Source organism: Rissa tridactyla, chromosome 2 (assembly GCF_028500815.1).
Source record: "Rissa tridactyla isolate bRisTri1 chromosome 2, bRisTri1.patW.cur.20221130, whole genome shotgun sequence".
Lineage (NCBI taxonomy): Eukaryota > Metazoa > Chordata > Aves > Charadriiformes > Laridae > Rissa > Rissa tridactyla.
The window spans coordinates 103,670,845-103,692,615 of record NC_071467.1 but is presented as its reverse complement, the minus strand read 5'-3'; the positions used below and the strand labels follow the sequence as shown (position 1 = coordinate 103,692,615).

General features: G+C 46.2%; 1 protein-coding gene across 7 annotated transcripts in view; it reads right to left on the bottom strand.

The window, feature by feature from the left end:
- The window catches only part of NFATC1 (nuclear factor of activated T cells 1), a 114,870-nt gene that overhangs the window by 85,500 nt on the left and 7,599 nt on the right, over window positions 1-21,771 (bottom strand). For all 7 annotated transcript variants that reach the window (XM_054191677.1, XM_054191679.1, XM_054191681.1 and 4 more), the window contains exons 2-3: window positions 18,964-20,062; window positions 9,485-9,644 (exon numbers count right to left, since the gene is read on the bottom strand). In XM_054191677.1, coding sequence (XP_054047652.1) covers window positions 9,485-9,644; window positions 18,964-20,062 — 1,259 coding nt within the window. The remainder of the gene's footprint in view (window positions 1-9,484; window positions 9,645-18,963; window positions 20,063-21,771) is intronic.

Below are 21,771 nucleotides of genomic sequence, written 5' to 3'. Positions count from 1 at the left end.
TATTGGGTACCGAAATGTTAAAAACAGGTGTTTAAAAATAGTATTACAAATCTGTCTGCAACCTGTATTATTTTTACCACGTGCAAGTAAATTGATCACTAGCATGCTTCAACTGTTTCAGTGAAAATATGCAATGCCTGCTAAATTATTTCTTAAACATGTGGAGGGAGAAAGTTTATTTCACTGCACTGACAGCATACGACGTATTTTACCTATGTGTGTGTATATAGCAGATGCTGTAATGGATCGTTTCCCTTTCATGGCACGTATCAAAGAAGATCTCGAGCTATTCTTCACAAGGAAAGAAATTATAAACCCCTGCTCATAATGAAAGCTGCAACGTACTTCGAGAGAGCAACTGAGTAATTTGACACCATATTTTCCACTGATTCAGCCAGTTAGTTGGAATAATGACTGATTAAAATAGAAAATCTACATTACAACCACATACACTGACATTCCAGACTACAAGGTATGCTACGGATGTGATTTTTTACTCTTCTTACATATAAAAACGAGAAAATATAAAACCAGAAATTATTCCAGTGGAGTTACATTGGTGTGAAAGTGATCTGAAATACGAACTGGCTGCCAGTATATCTTCATAGAGAATGCACACAATATAATTTTCATGATATATATGTTTTATGTAATTTGAAGTACCAAGAAGGAAAAAAAAAATCATTTGCCCTGAGATATTACTTTTAGGAATAGAGGACAGATGTCTAGTTGCTGAAGCAGACTTGTAAAAAATTAATCACCTGCCTCATGCAGGTTAGCAGTATTTGGCAGGTAGGTTAGCACAGCTCATAATGAAGCATCTGGCTTTTGGTAAAGCTGCGTTTTAATTTTAACCGTGTTTCATTTCAGCTTTTGGGCGCACGTCAACGTGCAATATCTGACAAGTCTGGAGCAGATTTGCTGATCGGTAACTTTGCTGTAGATCTTCTCAACTGCAACCAAAACTAAGTAACAACCACGGTTCACACCCCGACCATAGCCTCACATTATCATCTGAACCTCAGTGTAAAGCCATTTTAAACCCAGTCCTCAAGCTCTTATCCACTCACAGTCTTATTTTCTTAAAAACACCTAAACTGACTAAAAGTCAGCAAACTCCTAAGCACGTGCTTGAATTAAGCAGGCTAAGCTGACCGACTTCAGGAGTGCCCCAATACTGCTTTGAATGTAGTTTGGTTTGGGGTTGTTTTGTGTTTTGTCTTTTTTTTTGACTGGTAACTTGAGACAAGCAAAAGGTCCACCCATGTTGTATTTTTCCTTAGAGAAGTGAGTTCCCATTTGTAGCACTACTGGTAGCCTCTGTGGGTGTACCAGAAGCATCCGCAGCTCTTTCTCAGACGCTGGGAGGGCAGAAGAGCTGCTGAACCTCAAAGAGGTCTGCAGAACTGCTGCCTTCTGATTTTGTGACTCTTGTCACTTCTAGGTGTTCTCCCTGATACGTGCATTTTCAGTGGAAGGGTGTTTCCACCACAAATTTACTGGGGGGGGGGGGGGGAGAACACCACCACCAATTATCCTTATGAAAGAGCAATCACTATGCAGATGCAGGGGCCACTTTTTAACATGAATAGCTCAGGCACTTGAATAACATTCCCAATAGACAAAGATCTATTAGAGTACGAATTAAGCAATTGCCAATTTTTGTTTTTACATTATGACCATTTTTGAAGCTCTCAAATGTGCCAAAACCCTCAGGAATCTCATTGGCTGTTGTTTTTCTCTTCTTGTACCATTTAAGCTGAACCATTTCTTTCCAATAGTTTTTTTAAAAAGAAATATGAGAGAGAACAGATCACACTATGGACTCCTGAGCTCTTGACAGAGAGTACAAAGGAAGGAACTGGGAACATTTAGCTCTGTAAGCACATTTGCAGCAGCCTCACTAGCAGTACCACAAACGCCTTTGCCAAGCTGCTGTGGCTTGTGCAGGTATTTTCCTAGCACACCACTGCAGAGAAATTGCCTATTTCAACTGTTGATCATATTAATTTTTTTGTTTCTATCTTCATTGAACACCACCCACTGACAGATACACCCCAGGCGCATAGACAGACTTGCACTTTATTTAGTTATGTAGAAAAAAACAAGGCAAGGGGGATTTTTCTTATCTTGCTTGGGACCTGACTTGCTTGCAGGAAAGGGGGATGGCAACTTCTAGAAAGAAATGTCAGAGACAGAGCAAGAGACATGGCAACTGCAATTTTTAGCAGGAGTGATGCAATATTAAGCAGGGGGGCAAAAAGGACGGAAAAGACAAGAACCGCATAGCACTCTAAAAGTCAAGGATGAGTCCCGATTCCCCCCTGGAGAGCAGTGATACATGTTTTTGAGGTATGCTTCCAAAATAATGATGAATAGCCCTTTCAGACAATGTGCAGAAAAAATTGCTGCAAACACTTCATCCAGTGAAAGAGAGCTGAGGACAAAGTAAATGAGGAATAAGAAAAGAAGGACTACTACATTTATGTTCTGTCTGTCTTGGTCTTACAGAGAATTACATCAAACTGTTTCTAGACACTCAGGGTGTGTGTGCTGCTCATCACCAAAACCAACCTAACAAGGGAAGCAGAAAGGATGGCTCTCCAAGCAATGGTGGAGATAAAGATGACTCCTCTTCTTCCTTCCTAGGTCTAACCGTGATGGAAAATACCCACTCAGCTGTGTACAAGAGGTACTGTGAAACAACTACTGCGTGGTCTTTGCCTTATCAACCACCACCAGAGGACAGCTAGAAGATACCCCACATAGTGAGAGCAATACCACCAACTCCCTTGTCACGAAGGATGAGGCAAAAAGGAAAATGGGAGAGGCCACGAAAGAGGAAAGCTGAGAGCTGATATCATCATCTCCTTTCCCAAGGGAACGGAGCCAGCAACGGTGGAGGAGTGGGAATGCTTTCCATCCCCTCCTCAAGGCCACCACAAACTCCTGCTTTGCTGGCAGCCATCGAGTCCAAGCTGAAGGCAAACCTAGGATGCTGGGCTAAATCCTTTGGGCTGGAAAGCCAGATTGAGTATCTAGGCATCCTAACAACTGGGATGCATGCTGTGGCATCCATCAGGCTGAGTGTGGGCGAGGTATCATTTTTAAAGGAGAGAAGCGCTGGCTGGTGGAAGTGTCTTTTTTTATTTGGAAAGGGCTGTTACACCAAACAGCAGAGGTACGTCCCCAAGACTGCTCATAAATCAGAGCTGAAGCTCCATTTTCAGGGTCATGAAATCTTCACCAGCTGAGAGGAGCACACTTTCCAGAACTTCTCCCTTCTGGACTTGGCCCTTCTCAGGAAGACCGTAAGCTACCTATGCAGCTGTGCTTGTGGAGGTACCCCATGGGACCAGCTTCACGTAAAATACCAAAAAAGAGAAACTCCCCCCTTCCCAAAATACAATCTTCTAACGATGAAAAAACATGATAAAAAGCTTTCAATGGGCTTTCTTCCATTTGTTGGATTTATAGAAGCAATAGCAACCTTAAAACATCTGCCAAATCATTCTATTTTTCAGTTTTGATTATCTGTCTGCTAGTTTGAGGTTGGCTTTAACTATACAGATGCAAGAAGTGAGAAAGCCATTCAGCTTAGATTTATTCTTAAGAAATACCGTCTGTCTAAAACAAGGCTATAAAATGTAGGCTCCCTGTCTGGTTTGTTGTATGATTGCATGGCTTTGTGCTATTAATTGCAACCTGGCTAACAGGTGCTTGCCAATGTCTTTATATCCCCACCATAAGAAAGGATTGTATTTCCGTATGGATAAAAGGGTGACGCCGTCTTCTAAAAAGAAGAGCAGCAGAGAGAGGAAGTCCACTGCAGCATGACAAATTGAATCACTGCTTACTAACGAAGAATGTGCCCTCTTCTCTGCTCTGATAGGGAAGGGGAAAGAGGCTAACCCCATTTTTTCCACATCCACTCTTCTTGGTCAGGTGTCAGATGGCCATGAGCTGGACCCACCAGGAACTGTTTTCCTTCCAGTTCCCTTGACTCACCTAGCCATGGTGGCGGCCCTGTTGTTTAAAACAAACTGGCAGCACCAGGGAACCCCTACCAAGAAAAGCACTCGCGCATGCACTGCAGTTGTAGAAGTCCCATACTACGTATTTAAAAATTAACCACGGTCTCACTCTTGCTGTGCAGCATCAGAGCACTGCTGCGAAGGACCTGCCCCGCTCTGCCTGGAAGAGCTTCCCTCTCGGCTTCCTTATCGCTTCATCCCCTTCCTGTCATCAGTGGTGAACACCTCTTTCCAGCCTTTCCCTTTAGCTCTTCATTTCTCTCTTCGTCCCATCTTGTCTTCTGTGTAACTGCACAACCCTGTTTACCTCACGCCATCAACTATTTGTGAAGCCAGGTGCACGAGAAGTGCTACATGAGACTGTGATGTTAGAACATCAGGCCCCAATCTGAATGCATTTGCAGCTCACTGGACTGACTGCTGCCCCCTGAAATTACAACGGTTTGATTGACAAGGCCTTCTGTTCCCTGAGGGTTTTGCAAAAGGTATTCATAGCTCGTGGGTCCAGAAGATGAAGGGACTATGATAGATACCTGCAGTGGCCAGCACATGGACCTGGACTGCTTGAGCTCGTTATCCAAAAGCAACAAAGCCAACTGATCCATTGGAAGCAAACGGTAACACGCTCCATGTGTTACCAAGGTGCACAAATAGCTCAGAGGCATGTTGGTGCCTAATCATGGTGATGTGAAGATGTACAAAAATACTAAGACATTGATTGCTTTAGAGAAGGGTTTGACGCTTGTTAGTCATAAGGGAATTTAAAAATCCCAGCATACGCCTCAAGGCCTTTGAAAACCAGACCAAAAGTGCCTACTTCGGATCTTGTTGAGAAACGACACAAGCCAACCCTTGCGAGCGAGTCTCCTGGCACAGACAACATTTTGACTATGTAAATCAGCAGACAAATCATTGTGTTTTGCCTGTAAAATTAAGGTGTTCCGAATATTCATCTGTTCACAGGCTCAGATCAAACTCTGCATTGGAGCGCACAAGCCGTACGCGACCTTTACCATCTCACTGCAAAGCGATACAGTGAAACTCTATCTTCAATATTAACTTATTTCTCCAAGAGGAAAACAAGTTCTGCCTAGTACTGGTTATCTAGATGAAAAAGAAAAACCCCTACAACTCCTCCTCTTCCCTTTTTCTAACTGATTTATCTGCCTTACGTCAAGAATGATCTTGAGGAAAATTCCTGGCATATTTTGCGTCAAAAAACTGAATTAATAATCACAACTTTTGAAAGAGCTTACTAGACTATTCTCTGCATTTGAATATTTTCTTTCACCCCTTAGTTCAGTCTTCTATGGGAGTAAATCATACCCTTTAATTAAACATTCTTAAGTATTTGGATTTTATCTCACAGATACACCGCACCCTGCTTGTAAAAATTCCATCTCAGGCAGGCAAAGTGCTTGACTTACTCCAAAGCTGAGTTATTAATTAGAATATCCATAGACCATATATTTATAACCTGGTACCATCCCTCCCCAGGGATCCCAAACTTTTATCTGCCAGATTACTTACCTGCAGCTGAAACAGAGCCATTGCTGGCTGGAATGTAACCCCCATCTTGTGCACCTCCTCACCACCACTTTTAAAACAAAGAATGGGAGATACGTCCAAATGGAGGATGTTTTTAAGATGTTCTGAATGTAAACCCCCTGAATTAAGTACACCTCACTTAAAATATGGGGACTTTCCTGAAGTGCCCATTCACTTCATCTTGCTCCATTCAGGGAAATCCTCACCCTAGTCACGAACTCCTGCAATTGCGGAGGTGCCAGCAGGATGCTAACAGGTGTGATTTCCCTCCCCAGAGTGGTCCCAGGTTTCACCCTCCCCTGGCACAGCACGCAGCTTTGTAATGCGCGACGCCAGCTGGGGCACAGGCCCCATTCTGACTCAGAGCGGGGAGCACCCTGGTCTGCAATCACCAAAGGCAACAACAACTCGCAAAATACTTCCCCAAGCTAGCCGGTGCCAGCCGTGAGCTCAGCAGCACCGCTCCCCAGCACCGCTCGCTTGGCAATCTTCTGCAGCATTTTTAGCTCACTAGGCACGCCGGCTCATCCCACTCTCAAAACGTTTAGCAATCGAGAACAGTGATAGCTTGGGGCTGCCACGGCAGCCAAACACCCAAACAGGCAAAGGCGATACGCGGGAGAGAGGAATACTGCCTTGACGGGCTCATTAGCTCTCACAGGCAACTTGAAGCGCTCAAAACCGTATCATTCCTAAGCGCAGAAGGGAGGGTGCAGCCATCCCACAGTAGGAAATCCATAGGAAATCCTGCTGGCATGAAGTATGGCTGGGAGACAGCCGGCAGGGTGATGGAGACAGCCGCACGCAGATGATGGAGAGATGATAAGGAGCAAGTGGCGCCTCACAGCACCAGGTTGGGGCAAGACTCTGCTGCTGCGGGCAGCTGCCAGCAGCCTCCAGGCATGTCCCTCCAGTGGGTCAGCACAAACCCTCATGGCAGCCTGCCACGCTCAGCACCGCCCGCCCTTTCCCAGGCTCAGGTTTGGGAGAGCACAGTAACCTCACACACCGGCAGGCACGGAGCATCCTGCTGGGTCCCGGTGCAAAGCTCTCCCACTGCAGAGAAAAGTCACCAGCCTGGAGGAGGTGCTAAAGCTAAGGAAAAAATCGGTCTCCAACCCTGGACTTCACCTCACACTCATGAGAGACTCCTGCCCTCCTACACAACCAGTCTCCTCATCCAGCACACTTGCTTGGAAACCTTTGATTCCCAGGCACTTCCACCTTCTATAAGAAGAGATGGAGCAGCAGCAAGGCAGCTAATGTTGCCTGGAAAAAAAAGATAAATGCACTCCAGCTGCAAAGAAAGCAACCTCCCGGCAATTTTGCTGGGGAATTGTGCCATGAGCAAGCAGCGGATGCTTTTTGGATTTACTTCTCCTCTGCCTTAGCACGCCCTAGAGATATGTGGAGGTATAAGTGTGAGGAAATCTCCAGTTTTGGGAAGCAGGATGCTAGTGAGAGGGCGATTGAAATGGAAAAGGGAGGAAGAGACCTCTTCCACATTCTCCTCTTGTTGAAGGTGAAGGGGAAGAGCTTTAACTAAAGCAGAATTTAAGCAAGCTCCCCCAAAGCAGCAACACAAGAAAGACCTGACTGCCCACACAGGGCAAAAAAATAACCCAAAAGGGTAGCGCAAGAAGTCAGAGACATTTTATGGTGGGTTTCACTGAGTCAACACAATTGAAAACACTGGGAAAAATTAGAGGGAAAAGCCTGATCCAAAATCTCACACCTGAAGACATTCAGATACTGTTTGAGCTTACATCTGGGTGTGAACTTTGAAGCCCGTGCTCCTTTCCGTATAACACAGTGGACTGAATCAAACCTGACCCAAATACCTGCAACATCTGAAAGTATGTTGATTCAGAGATGCATTTTACAGCTTTTGTCAGTTGCCAGTTTATCAGAAGTTACTCCCTAGGTTTCTTCCTCCTCCTCCTTTCACTTGTAAGTAAGTACTTTTTTAAAAAGTTCTTATTTATTTGTACGTACTTACTATTTCTCTTATAAAATGTATTTATAAGTACTTCCTTTTTTGGAAGTACGTATCATCCATCCATCCAACTCTGGTCTCAGTCAGAAGTTTTTAAGCATTTCGTCAAACAGATAACTCTGGCTGGGATGGCAGCATCAGCATGGAGAAGCTTTTTCTGGCCCTCTTTACATTTCTGTTCTTTTTAGAGAAAAGGATGTTCAGGTTGTAATAAAAGGACTGAAAAATACATTAATCTTTATTAAACCGGTAGAGCCAATTGACAGGGCTAGGACTGGCTGCTTCCTCCCCTCTCCCGTCCTGCCCTTCCGCAGTTTTCTCTCCTCTCCTTTTTTCTGACACTTGTTTGTGTTTGGAAGCAGCACGCTCGCTCCCAACAGACCGGGACAGGGGATGAGAGGGGAAATGTCTGGACGCTTTTAGTCCAATTAAATGTTGGCATCACATTCAGTCTTTCCAAAAAGCACGTAGGAAACTTTAAATGCCAGGCTGGCCGCTGCGAATTGATGCCTCCCCATTTACATTTCCTTGCATCAAGCCACAAACAGAGTAGGTATTAATTGTCATCAAGCGTGTTTGCCACAAACCCCTCTTTAATATCCTTCACAAATGTTCTGCTAAAACCTTTCATCTTTCAGCAGATCACTTCCATAATCCCATGTCACTGATGAGTTTTGGCAGAGCTAAAGGGTGAAGCGTGTTTGCTGCTGACAGCTCCCCTCGCTTTTCTTTCTCAGCTGCCGCAGCAGCACACAAGTTCCGTAGTGGCATTCCCTGCCCAGCGTCATCTAAAACTCGCACCGTCCCTTCGAACAACGTTTGCTTGCAAGAGTTTTACAGCAAACAAACAAACGTGCACGAGCCCCATGCGTGCGGTCTGTACATCATCCTGAGCCATCCGGTCTTTCGACAAGCCGCTGCTCCTACAGGAAGAGTCGTGGCATAAACCCAAGCAGCGTCAGCACGGCGGCGGCAGCGCCTGCTTCCCTCCTTCCCTCCCTCCCTCCCTCCCATGGACCCTGCCCCGACACCCATGGGTCCCGCCGCATCAGGGCGGTGATAAAGCCTGGGCTCCGCTGGCACAGGGGCACACAACCCCAAGAGAAGGCACTTGAAAGTTTAACTTCTGGGTGAGAAAGAAGCAGCTGAGGAGGAACAGGCAAGAGCTGGCTCTCTCCTGCTACTTTTTCTTTTTTTTGTTTCAAACAACTAAATCTTGTTCTTCCCACTCCTGAGAAAGGCCCTTTAAACATGAATGAGACTAGTCATATAAATGCATTAAGGGTCAGTTTACAGTGTTATTAAATTAAATGCTTTATATACAAGTAACTGAAGAGTTTGGTAGAATTCATGAAACAAGATTCAGACCTCAGATGCTTTCCAGAGCTGCTGGAAAGGTTTAAGGAACTAAACAGAAGAAACTCAAAAAGCCTCGCTTTGCTCAGCCTTCACTGCAGCATCCAAACCAGCGACATACTTCCACATTACTGCCACAGCTCTGCCCTCCAACATGTGTTTACAGCTCTGATTAATCCAACCACAACTTAAGGACTAAGTGTACTGAGGCACGTCCCCAGATGATTCCAGTATAAACTGCATGTCTGGAATCTGACTGCACAGATAGGTCCACGGTCACCGCTTGCCAGATGAACACTTGCTAATGTCCTACACAGACAGAGCAGCCATCCGCTTGCGCCGTGTTCACATTGCTAAGAGCAAGCGGATGCTCTTGCCTTATTTTTAATAAAGGCTTGGTCCATCCAGTTTAAAATATGCTCTAAGGCACGCTCACGCGCAGTGATCTTTGAGGACTGGAAAAATCTCTTGTTGCTTTTCGGTTTTAGAGAAGAAAGGGTGCTCACCACAGAGATAAACAACCTGTGCTGCTTGTTACACGTTTTGGTACCTGCACAATAGGGTGGCCCCCCGCAGATGCCTTCACAGCCCCTCGGCTGCCTTCCGTCTCGTAATGAGCTCGGTGGTGGGATTTCGGCTGCACTTCAATACGCAGTTCGTAAGGTCCTGAGTGAGATGGCAGCTGCCAATCAAGGGCAGGCAGGGATGGGCTATAATGGAAAGGAAAACGTATTAAAAATTAACATCAAGTACACTGTCACAAACCGCAAACATCCAGCACTATTACTTTAGAGACAGTGTTTCGCAGTTCATCCTTCACCATCTTACATTTAAAATTTCATCAATATGGATAATGCCACGACGTAAGTAATTTAGAAGGTAATGGTTATTTTATGAAGATTTATGGGTCGAGCACGTCTGATGGCCCAGATGCTATCCGATTTGTAAACAAAATGGAAAAATGGTTAAGACACAGCTTACAAATATCTTCATATATTGATTCTTGAACAAAAAGGAGAAAGGTAGTCAGAAAGACACAGAAGAATTTAAGGAAGAGGATTTCTGCTGTGAAAGTGAATGCCAAACCAGCTCTGGAGAAGTTCTACGTTTAATGAATCTAATCGATTTCAACAAATCTGCTCAGTTTACAGGGGGCGGAAAGAAGAAAAAAAGCCATTTCCCAGCTTCCTTCCCAACACAAAACACGTCAGAGAGTCTCAAAGCGAAGCCGCTCTCTTTCTGGTTCATGCACTGCAAGGGAGCCAGCTCTGAAGTCAGAACTTGCTTACAAACCTTACTAACGATGACGCACAAGCCAGAAAAAATCCAGCTCGCTCATCCGGCCCTGTATTGACTCTGCAATTAACTAAAATATTAAGGACTCATTACCATCACACAAGCAAGCAGGCCTGACAACATGGGATGGTGGAGAAGTGTCATTCTTAGAAACCCACTTCCAGTGTAAAAACACACTTAAAAATAGTCTGGAGAGGTCGGCTGTAAGAAATGCCAAGTGTACACTTCGGGTTAAAAAAGAAAAAGAAACAAAGAAGCACTGCAGAAACAGTGTTAGGCCTGAGATGAATTTATTCATCTTAAAACCGAAGGAAAAAGCTTCATGATGAAAACACTGATTTTATATTTAGCATATATTCTTTCCTTTGGTGAATTCTCCTCACCAAGTGTCCTTCAAAAGCCTTTAAAACTAGTTAAACAGCACAACCGCAACATACTATCCTGTCCTCTTACATCAAACTTTATTATCTCCCCCATCAGCCTGGAGAAGACCACCAGAGAGTGGAAAATCACAAGTCCTCGACCCTTTGCTGTCCCCACGGACGGGGGCTACCTGCCACAGTGAGAGGGCGCGTCCCACCGCAGGGTGCAGAGGAGGAAGCTGAAGGGCTAATTAGCTCTCGCCCAGTCTGCCCGGAGGCTGGCCACTGGGCATCCACCGCTTCCCCGCCTCGCTGCTACAGCCCTGGTGCAAGGACAGTCTGAGCAGTGTGAATCACGGCTGAAATGGGCTGACTGGGAGGGAAAGGATGCAAAAGAGCTCCTGCACTGGATGCGTATATTTCGAGCACATATTCAGCGGGAGACCGAATACTCCTTTCCACTGTCCCTGTGAAACACACACTACCCCAGCACGCTTTCGGCTCCGCAGGCATTACAGCTCTCACACCCCCAAAGCATCCCTGCTGGCTCCCACTGTGGGAGAAAGGCTATAACCACAGGGTTAAACCACGGGGGTTTTTTGTTTTGCCTTTTTTTTCTTCTCCGAGTGCTTATCCAGCCCTTTATCACTGGCATATTTAGCTCCTATCTGCTGGTGTACATGTGCATATACACCAATGGGACTTCAGGTGGTGCTAAGTTTCTCTACGTTACCTTTCTTCACTGCTTATAAATTTGCCAGTTTGAGCCACGTGATTTGAATGCCTATAGACACCCACCACATGCCTTACAGGGGTCAGCTGGGGCCACTAAGTCCCAGCCCTGGGTGAGGACCAGGACCACCTTTGCTCCCTCAGGCACCCCCCGCTCCCCCAGCACGGCTCGCTGGCGAGTCACAGGTGCCAAACTTCCAGCTCCCCTGCTCTCCAGACCTCAGGGCATGGAGCACCCTCAAAAATAACAGAGGGGTAGAGAAGGAGGTAGCCGTACAGCTCCCAGCTCAGCCCAGATGGGAGCTCATCCAAAAGAAAGACATCGCCTCTGTGAGGGCTCCCAGCTCCCACGGACATCTGTATCCAGCAGGAGCCAGCGGGGCACTCTCTGCAGAGGCAAGACCCTGCCAGAGACAGATCCTGGATTTGGCTACCGCCCCCCCCAAGCACGGGAGCCTCAGCCTTGGCTACAAACACGACACCACGTCTTCTGAGCTCCTGTGCAAGCCTTTCCCCCAAAATCGCCAGGGCCCACCTTGGGGGCAAAGAAGAGCTCTTCTGCTACTAGACGCTCACCATACAAAGAGCAAAGAGTCGGCAAAAAAATTACAGGCAACTGGACATTGTATATAGCCACTATACTTTGCCCAGCACGTTAGGTACACATACTTTAGTCTGAAAAAGTCTCAAAAAAAAAAAAATTCTGGATAAACTATATTTGACTAATGATAAATGACAGAGAGCAGAGCAAAACAGCTGTGTCTCTCCTGGTGATGATCAGCACACATTTTTAAACAGATGTTTCTGGTTTTAAGTAAATTCTTACTTGATGGATCTTTCTTTTTTTTTTTTCTGAGGACACAACGTCTATCGGATTAAAAACTTTAAACACTTAATTAAAAAGGACAATTCTGTAGCCCTCAAGTGAAGAGGGATTTTTTTTAAAGATATGTGGAAATAAGTAATAGTTCCATAACTAATTACATCTATTTAAAAAACAAACAAAAAACCCACAAAACCCCCTTTCAAATCAGCATCTGAAAATGTCAGTATAATTAAGTTGTAAAATTAATGTTCTCAAATAAAGCTTGAAAATAAATACACAGTTTGCTGTTAGCCTGCACTCTACCATCGAAATTCCAAAATACCACCTGCCCAATTATACATTGACAATTAATGGCAGTTTTCCTGATAAAGGAAGCAGAGTGATGCATTTAACAGTGTCATGGGCTGGGGCTGTCAGAGCTATTTCCTATGTTAGGTTATCTTCATCATGCACTTAATTTCCTGCAGCTAAACATGGTTAAAGGAAAAAGTCACCAAGCAAATGGTGTAGTGGTAAAATCAAATCTGGTTGCTGCAAATAAACCTTATCAATTTTAAAAGGCCCGAACTACCTCATCTAGCCAGCATCACGTGGAGGGGAGAAGAGCCTCTCCACAGGGGTCAAGAAGAGAAATAAAAGGTCTTCATGCAGTCTTCCTATCAAATATACATCACTGTATTTCCCTCAGATTGAATTTTCCACCAATTGAAAGCCTGTCCCGTTCCTTTCTATGCCACAATAAATCTAACTGCAGTCCTCCTAAATGCTGTAAAGAAGGATGGTTGTTTTAAGGCGGGTTCACAAAACCTGGTGTTAGGCTGTAGAAAACTCGCTCAATGTAACTCCGTCCTACATAAATCAGATTACAAAACAGATGAATAGTGATTTATTTTGCATACACCAGATACACAATATGATTAAATCAAAAACAGATTATCCAGTCTGGCTGACTTCTGCCTTTAGCAGAAAGATTTATCAAGCTACAAAAAAAAAAAAAAAAGAAAGATACTAAGCAGCACACTGGAATATAGACAGGGAGGAAACAAAGCCAAAAACTTCTACTGAACTTTGCAAAGGTGTTGCAGCCCCATTTTCACACGACTGCTATGCATTTGGGAACTAAATTACCGTCACACTTTCTAAGCTACTACTAGATGCCCAAAGCCACTTGAAAAAGTGATTTGCAGTCAGTTTTGTCCTTAACTAGGTTGCTGTGCAGAAGGTGTCAGAACAACTGCCGGGCTCACACTGGGACTAACAACCCTGCTTGTTGGCCAAGTAGCCCAGCATGGAGTCACTTACCCCAGACAGCTGCCTGACAGCGGCAGAAGCCACCGCCGGGATGAGCGGGATGGTAAGTGCGCTCCAGAGCCCAAAGCAAGGCAGAATTAGGAGGAGCGTGGCTGAGACTGGGTGCCCTGCGCTACACTTCTTTTTTCTAACGGGGGTGTTCCTTTAGAACCAAAAACATAAACTAGAGAAACCACAGGGCTGCTGAAACTTTTACCAGGCTGCTAGTTTGCCCCTGCTCCAACTGTGCACCAAATGCAAGTATGGTTGCAATTTATTATTTATCGCCCGCGTCTCACATGGAAGCAGATGCCTGTTAAAGATCCTCGAGCGTTTCTTGGAAGTGTAAGAAAACAACAATGATGCCTACACGTCCACCAACTTGACTGTGATCAGAAAAATATACCTGCTTTATATTTCACCCATGAGTTAACACGGGTAGATTTTTCTCTCCTTTTTTTTTTTTTAAATTTCCTGTCTGACAATTGAGCAATCCGGCTGCGAGCTGTTAAAATAGATGCTGCGTCCCACCCCAGACTTGGCTGTATTTTGCTGGCAAGCCGAGCAAGTAGCTCCTCCGTGGAGTGCATGCAGCGCGCTGGAATACCTCACGCTGAAGACTGAAAATGCGAGTCGTCGTCATGCTCCCAGATAACACTTAACACTACCGTCCTGAAATTTCACATTCAGAGATCGATTTGCATGGGAAATTTTGCATTTGTTGGCTTAAGAGAAAGAACAAGAAACTAGTGCCGCGGGAATGGAGATAACAAGTGGCTGGCATTGCATCTCTGCTCATTCTGAATTTAGAATCATGCGGTGCTACAATGAGCTGGTGAAGGAAGGCCATTAATAAGCTGCTCACAGGGGCGTTTGAATGACCTGCAAAACCGTCAGGAGAAAGCGTGGGGAGGATCAAGTCAAACAAACAAACAAACAAAAAAAACAGTCTACTGAGACAGGCTTGCAAGCAGTCTTCAGCCTTATGGTACAGCACCCTAACGTAATCAAAAGCCGCTGGCACGTGGTAGCAAACCAAACTTGTCAAAGCATCTGAATACCCCACCCAGCATGAATATAGCAGGAAAAAGGTCAGAGGTACTTCAGGCTCTTCCCTGTCCACTCCCCCCCCCCACCCCGCCCCTCAATTAGCACTAACAAGTCCCAGGAGATGGTCACCGACTCACAGCCCCAAGTCCTCATTTCACTGGGTCTTGCCCAGACAGCCCTGCCTTTGCTTTGTTTGGGGAACTTCCTCTCCCTTGCCATAAACACACAAGTTCACCATCAACGCGCAGGTCAGCAAATGCGGTGCTCCTGCACCGGTGACTGTCTCATCTTAAGGTAGCTGGTGCCCTTTTCCACCTTCAAAAAACCCCAATTCCTTGAGAAATTCAACTTCTCCCAAGCAAGGTTGTCCTCTATCTCATAATCTGGACCAAAACATCTATTAAAACAAAAAAAAAAAACACAAACAAAAAGAACCCCAAACCCATCAAGAGCATCTGAAACATCTACAAATCAAAAGAAAGAAGGAAAAAATATGCAACATTTTAAAATCACAATTGTTAAGGAAATCCTATGGTTTGGGGCCTCAAATGATTTTTGCATGCTTGAGTTTAATACTGTCACAGTCACAAAAGTGGAATCCAAAAAAACCACAAAAAATAAACAAGCCCATTGATGCAGATAAAAGCCAAAGGTGCGTTTGCAACTGGCAGACAGGTATCCAGCCATACATTCTCTGGGTGCGAACTACATCCTCCATACGTAAAACTACATGACCCTGTTGCCTGTAGGGTCAAGAACATACAGGTATATTTCTGAGGCTGAAAAAGAGACTGCAGCTACAGAAAATGTGGCTTTCAACGGTTAAAAAAAATAAACTGTACGAGAAAATACAGCAGGGAGCTTTTATAAACCACCTGGAACTGGGCGTCTATTCCTGGAAGCTCCTTTTGGTGTGGTAGACCTCATACACGCCATACGCCCAACCAACAAACCCAGTCATTTCTCTTCCCCCTTCCCCCATAAAACACTACATTTAATGAAAACTCAAGTGTCACAGGCCAGCACGCTTCTTGGATTAAACTGATGACACTTGAAATAACTACAGTGCATGACTTTTCAACGAGTAAGGAACTGTCTCTAGGAAATTTCAGGTTATGTTTAGTCAAATACAGAGGCTAAAGAGGAAGTCATAAAAAATGTCAGATACTCAGAAATACAGCGCTTTTTTGTGAGCGCCTATACCTTTTGTTGTAATATAGGATGAATTTGGACATGCTAACGAGCAGGTAAAAAATAAAAATGGGATTTTAGTTTTGGAAATAGTCGCTAACACTGCCTCCATACCCAAGGGCAGAAGTCCAGTGCTGTACTTTCCTTCTGGCTTTGACATTTTTGCCTATGAGAGATTCTTCACTACACAGCACTGAGGAGTGGTGGAGAAATGTCACAGAAAGGAACACCTGAGACAGCAAGGGCTTGAGAAACACAGAGCATCACCTGCCCACGCAGTAAGGGCCTGGTAGAGTGCTTCCTTCTAAAATGTTTGCTACATTAACTATAAAAGAGAGTCCACAAACAGAAACTTCTCGCATTTGAGTGAGACAGCACAATGCATAAATACTGAAATTAAAAAAAAAAAACCAACAAACAAACAAAACTTGGAGCTAAAAGCTAAAGCAGAATTTCGCAAAGACCATCTCCTGACTCTCCACATAATGATTTACCTCCAGCAGTTTTTGAAGCAGACTGGTATATTTAGGTAACCCATTTTGGTATGGAAAAGGTATGATTCCCATCGCCATCCCAGGGTTTGTTCCAAAGCTTCTCCTGCAAATCTCAGCCTGGTCTCTAAAATATTTTCTACCTCCAAAGATTTGGCGTGAGGCCCCGGGCTGCATCTGAAGCACGGCAGAGACAAATCCCCAGCAGACCTGGGTTACCCTGTGCAGCACCAGCCTCGGCTGCGGGGTCAGGCTCTGCCCTCCCACCCCGTCCTGCGACCCCCAGCACCCGCGTGCCCAGCCTCACGCAGGAACTGAGTCACCTGTTCGTAGCCCTTGAGGGGGATGTGTGAGCCCAAACCTGCTCCCACAGCCTGGGGACCCAGCTGAGCCTCCGAGCTCACAGTCCTCGTAAGCAACCAGGAGAAGCACAAAGCAGAAAGACCGCGTCTCTGTTAAGGTAGGCATTATTATACTCTTATTATATACTCTCATTATTCCCTTGCTCCGGGACTTGAAAAGCCTAAAGCAGCTTGAGCTCTAATTACGACAAATGAAAAACATCATCAATTTTAGAAACAATACAAAAAAGCAGCTTTCCTTTTAGACTGATGCCAGCTCTAAAGCCCTGGGAAAGGAGGGAGCACCCAGACGCCGGTCTGCCTGATCCCGCTCCCTCCTGCCCCCAAAGAGATGGGAATGCGAGAGAGGCAGGGAAAGGCGTCAGTGATTTTCCAAGGCACGCTGGCTTTTGATGAAAATCGTACCGCGTATTCAGGAAGAGACAGAGGAGGTAATCAAATCTGGTTATCTCGAAATCATTATGACCGGGTAGATTTTGGAGCCCGAGTTGTTTGTTGGAACCCACCCCTGCAGCCCTCGCGTTTGAAATAGAACAGATGTGTAAAATAACAGGAAAAAAATCCAGCTCTGTTGTGACAAATTCTTAACCAATTTTTTTGGAAAGATTTAAAATAACATAGTTTCTGTTGCGTAGGCTGTGATCCTGTTGACGTCCGTGCTCAGTTGCCCAGCACTTTCATATACATAAAACGAGAGGTATTTTTGGTGGAAGGAAGCACGGTCAGTGTATCTGATTGGTAAAATAACTTAAAATCACATTTCGACAGTAACTTCCAACTGCCCTAGAGCACGAGTTAATGAGATCACATGGAAACATATTGCGAACCAGGAAACATATTTTATACGAGACCAAAACAGTGGAAAAAAATGTTAAATACACAACGTAGCGGGGCTCCGTTTTGTACACTTCACCTTTCTTGTTTGTGTTAGCGCACAGGCATGCCGGCTGCCTCCTGACAGACGGCAGCAAAGCGCCTACGGGCCGCTTGCTGCAACAGAAAGATAAAAAAGCCTGTTTGGTCAAACTGTCCTATTATTGCCCTTGAAGTTTTCAGCAAAAAGCAGCCCCCCAACGCAAAAGCCCACGGCTGGCCTCTCTGATGAACACGGGCTACTTGGCACATCAGTGGGGAACGTGAAAGGCTTTTTTTAAGTACACAGGAAGGCTCTGAAGAGTTTGCCTGGTGTTAAAAGTCTCTATCCCAGCTCTGAAAGGCAGCAAGTGCCTACCTCTGGATGGCTTGCCCAGACCCAAAGGGGTTGCTGTGCTTCCCAGCGCTGAACTGAGCCAGGGTCCTGCATGGAGCCTGGGCAACACAGAGAGGAGGAGGAGGAGAACGATGAGGAAGGGGACCGCAGCACCGCACGCTGTAACACAAAGGGCCATGGACCGCTCAATCTCAGTTTTGGGAGACAGCATGTGGCAGAGAGGTGCTGGCTGGAGAAAAGTGAGATTGGCAAGTTTGACAGCCAGGGAATGTATCACTAATTAAAACACTTCAGCTGCGTGCCCACTGCTTTCATTTTGAGAAAGACGCCTTTGCTGTCAAAAGCAAGAAGCCAGAAGTGATGGGGGAGGAAGAGGAAGGGGGTGGTCATCACAACCAGGGACTGGGATCAGCCTGCAAACTTCTGGAAAACCAAACGCTTTTCCTGCACTGTGTGCCCCTGCATATACAGCCTTTAGTAGACTTCCAAATAAAGACCATAACTGAGACTGAAAGAGAAAGCAATGGATGTAACTCAAATTCTGGCTATTTTGTGGTGCTTCCTACCTGGAGTCTTCTTGTGATAAATAAATGTGACTAGTGTATTAACATCTGACAAATAAGGTTTTCTTCTTTAAGCATAAAAATGGTGGGAAAGGGGGAAAAAAGAAAATCCAACACAAACGGGAAAAAAAGATTGGTAAGAAGCTTTCAGATGAAGTGAAATAAAAGCTGAAATAATGCACAAAAGAACTGTATTCCTATTCTCTTTCTATTCACTATCTGTAAAGTGTAAATGTAAAAGGCCTTGTAAGAGCCACAATAATGGGAACATCTCTTAGTCCTGCAACAAAAACATATTAAGACATGAACAATTTAAGTAAAGCCACAGGTCTGATGGTACAAAATTGTCCTGCTGCCTGACGAGCTTCTGAATACCCCATTTCCAGACTTCCCAGGCTGTAGTCTGTCCCCTGGGAAGCGGATAACCAGTTACAACCCATGTGTGGATGACTCCCAGGATAGACGTTTTAACCCTTCAAGGTTATACTCGTGGTCACGCCACACAAACGACAGAGGCAGTGTCACAAGAAACAGCTAAGCGGAATGAGTGGACAGACAGATTTGGTGGGAAGCAGAGACAGGAAGGGGAAAGAGGAAAAAAAAAAGCATGTGATAAAGATATTAACAGGATTTCCCTCTAAGTCAGGGTCTCTTACCTCATGTAGGATGTCGGAGACAGAGACTTTGGTTTGGCCCACTGATAGGGATGCTGTGGCACAGACAGATACTGCTCGCAGAAGTTTCCTTTCCGGATGTGCTGAAAGCTGGAGAAGTCTTCTGGTGACAAATCGGCAGTTGGTGATATGGTCCCGTGATCCTCACCAGCCGGTTCAGTTTTGAGAGTCATGGATGGGGTGTGGTCAATAGCGGTCTTCCGCGACTTGATGGGAATCCCGTCATTCATATCTATGGTGCTGTCGGTGGTGAGGGCGTTGATGGCAGCGACGATGGCGGAGCTGGTGTACTGGTTGGTGTTCCCCAGCCACGTCTCATCCGTGACGCTCACCCGTGGCGAGTTTTGTGGAGAAGGTGTGGGGGAGTGGTGCGGGGAGTAGGAGGTCTGCCGGCCATTGAGGCTGTACTTTCTCTTGTTGCAAGGAGACGGAGGCCTAGAGTTGCGAGCCCCCAACCAGTTCTCCTCCGTGATGCTCGTCCTGGGAGACGTCGACGGAGAGTGCCTCGGAGAGTTGAGCAAAGTGCAGGCCACCATGCTGCGCTGGTAGCCTTCCTCTGTGTCAGTGGTCTTCGGAGAGACGCATGGGGACTGCCACGGAGAGGTCTGGGGTGAAGTGTACGGATACGAGTAGTTGGACTCATAGGAAGACGCTTCAGAGTTGCAGCTTCTGGAAGACAAGCTACTCGCTGGACTCAGGCAGGACGGGTCCCTGTACGCCTCGATGTTTGGTAAGTTCAAAGTGGCAGTGGAGGGCGACCGCTTGGTGTTTGGGATGGCCTCCTCAACCTCATCGTGAAAAAACTGGTTGTTGTTATGATGAAGTCCCATGTAAGAAGTGATCTCAATTCTAGGGCTCTCCAGTGCTGGAGCTCCATTAGGTCTAATGTTTGGAGGCAGGTAATACTCGGAAGCCCCACTGTCGATGTGTCCTCCGTATCCAGAAGGATGGTTTGTTGATGGGACAACTGAAATGACGGGATTTGATGTCTGAAGGCCATGACATGGAGTTGACAATGAGGAATGTGCCACATTTAGAGGCAAGCCAGCATTTACGTTTGAAGATGTATAATTATAGTGTTCTGGAAAACAAGCAAACAAACAAAAAAGAATGATATGAGATGCTGCACAAATATACTCACTTAGTAACATACTGAGCTGGAGTGGAGGGACATGGCACAACACACAAAAGCACAGCTCGCCTTGGCAACTGAGCCCACAGGCGTGCCGTGCTAGGGGAGAAGCTGCAGACTCGCATCCTTGAAAATGCTACTAACTAAGCAGCATCAGACGAGTTATCTTGGGAGGGGGAGGTACACGGACTGAGTTTGTTTCAAGGACACTCTTCTTATGCAAACCTTCAGAGCAAAAAATTGAGCCTTCAAACAACGGTGCTTCAGCATTCAGAGACTGCATTTACGTAATGTGCTTTTATGTAAGTGAGCCTGATTCCCTCCTTGAAAAGTTGGAATACACAAAAAACACAGGACAAAAAACAAAAGCGGAGGCAGACTAAAGCAAAGAACATGATCAACTGCGTCCTGTTAAAAAAATTATACACAAACGAAATTTCCATTACAGCAAGTTTCCAACTGGTTCCAGTTAACTAGGATTTTGGAACAAGACGGACCTATTGACCTGCTCTGGTTTCTGGGACCACTTATACTCCAGCCCAACTGGCAGAGGCCAGGTGAAGGATAAACATGGATGTCTCACCACTCCGCGACAGCTGAAATTCCACTGAAATTGCTGGTTATTGCGTGTGTCACGTCGAGCGCTGCCAGCAGCGCGCTCTTGGCCACGGGTCTAACCGTTTAACAGCTCCGGGTCTACAAAAGCACTAGCAGAGCTACACAGCCAGCGTGAAAAACCTGGAAGGTGACAGATGACCTTCGCACAGATTCACAGACTTGCACCGAGGGGCTCCTTCACCCGGTGCAGGGGAACAACCCGCCCTTCGCCTGCCTCCATCCCTGCTGTGCTATGGGGAACCAGCACCCCAATGCCAGTCCGCAGGAGACCGTCCCTGCCTCACTCCGCTGTCGGCCCTTCGTCTCTGCTCCCCTGTCCCAGGCCCACGTGCGGGTCTTTCTTGGACACCCTTGGAGACACTGGTGGGCTGCGCAGAGGGACAGGCACAGCCCTCAACTGATGGCAGCAGGATCAGGAGTCATTGCTCCGGTGCTTTCTGAAGCGGGGAGGCTCTGCGCCACCAGCACACCAGTGCCAACAGAGCCCCTAACGCCAGTATCTCTTGCCATACTGGAAAAAGACAGCGAAACCTTCCTGTCAGGGGCAACAGCTGCTGAACTTTGAGCCTGGGCGCTGCTCTTCTGCAGGTTCCTCTCAGCAGGCTGGAAACGCGCCCAGCCCCAGCCCCAGCCCCAGCCCCAGGCTGTGCTTGCAGCACATCAGCCTTCCCTGAGCTTTGCTGGGGCAGCGGCACTTTCCTGCATCTCCCCTGGCCACAGATGGTCCACGTGGGCAGCTCATCCCCTTCCCTCCCAGGAGGCAAGCTCCCCAGGTGCTCACCCTTGCCCACCTTCCCTAGGGAGACACGGAAAAGCTTTGCTAATTACTGCTGCTGTTATTCCCAACAGGACCCGCTGCCCCGGAGCACTGCAGATGCAAACGAGCCTCCAAGGTGGTAACGCTAGCGCAGCGGCGGCTATTCTCTTTCTTTTGCTTATCAGCTCAGCCCTCTCTGGTGTCATCCTCCGTGCTGGCAACGACTCCCAGGCAAACGGTACTTAGGAAAAATTAATGCGCTGTCGCAGTCTCACGGCAACTC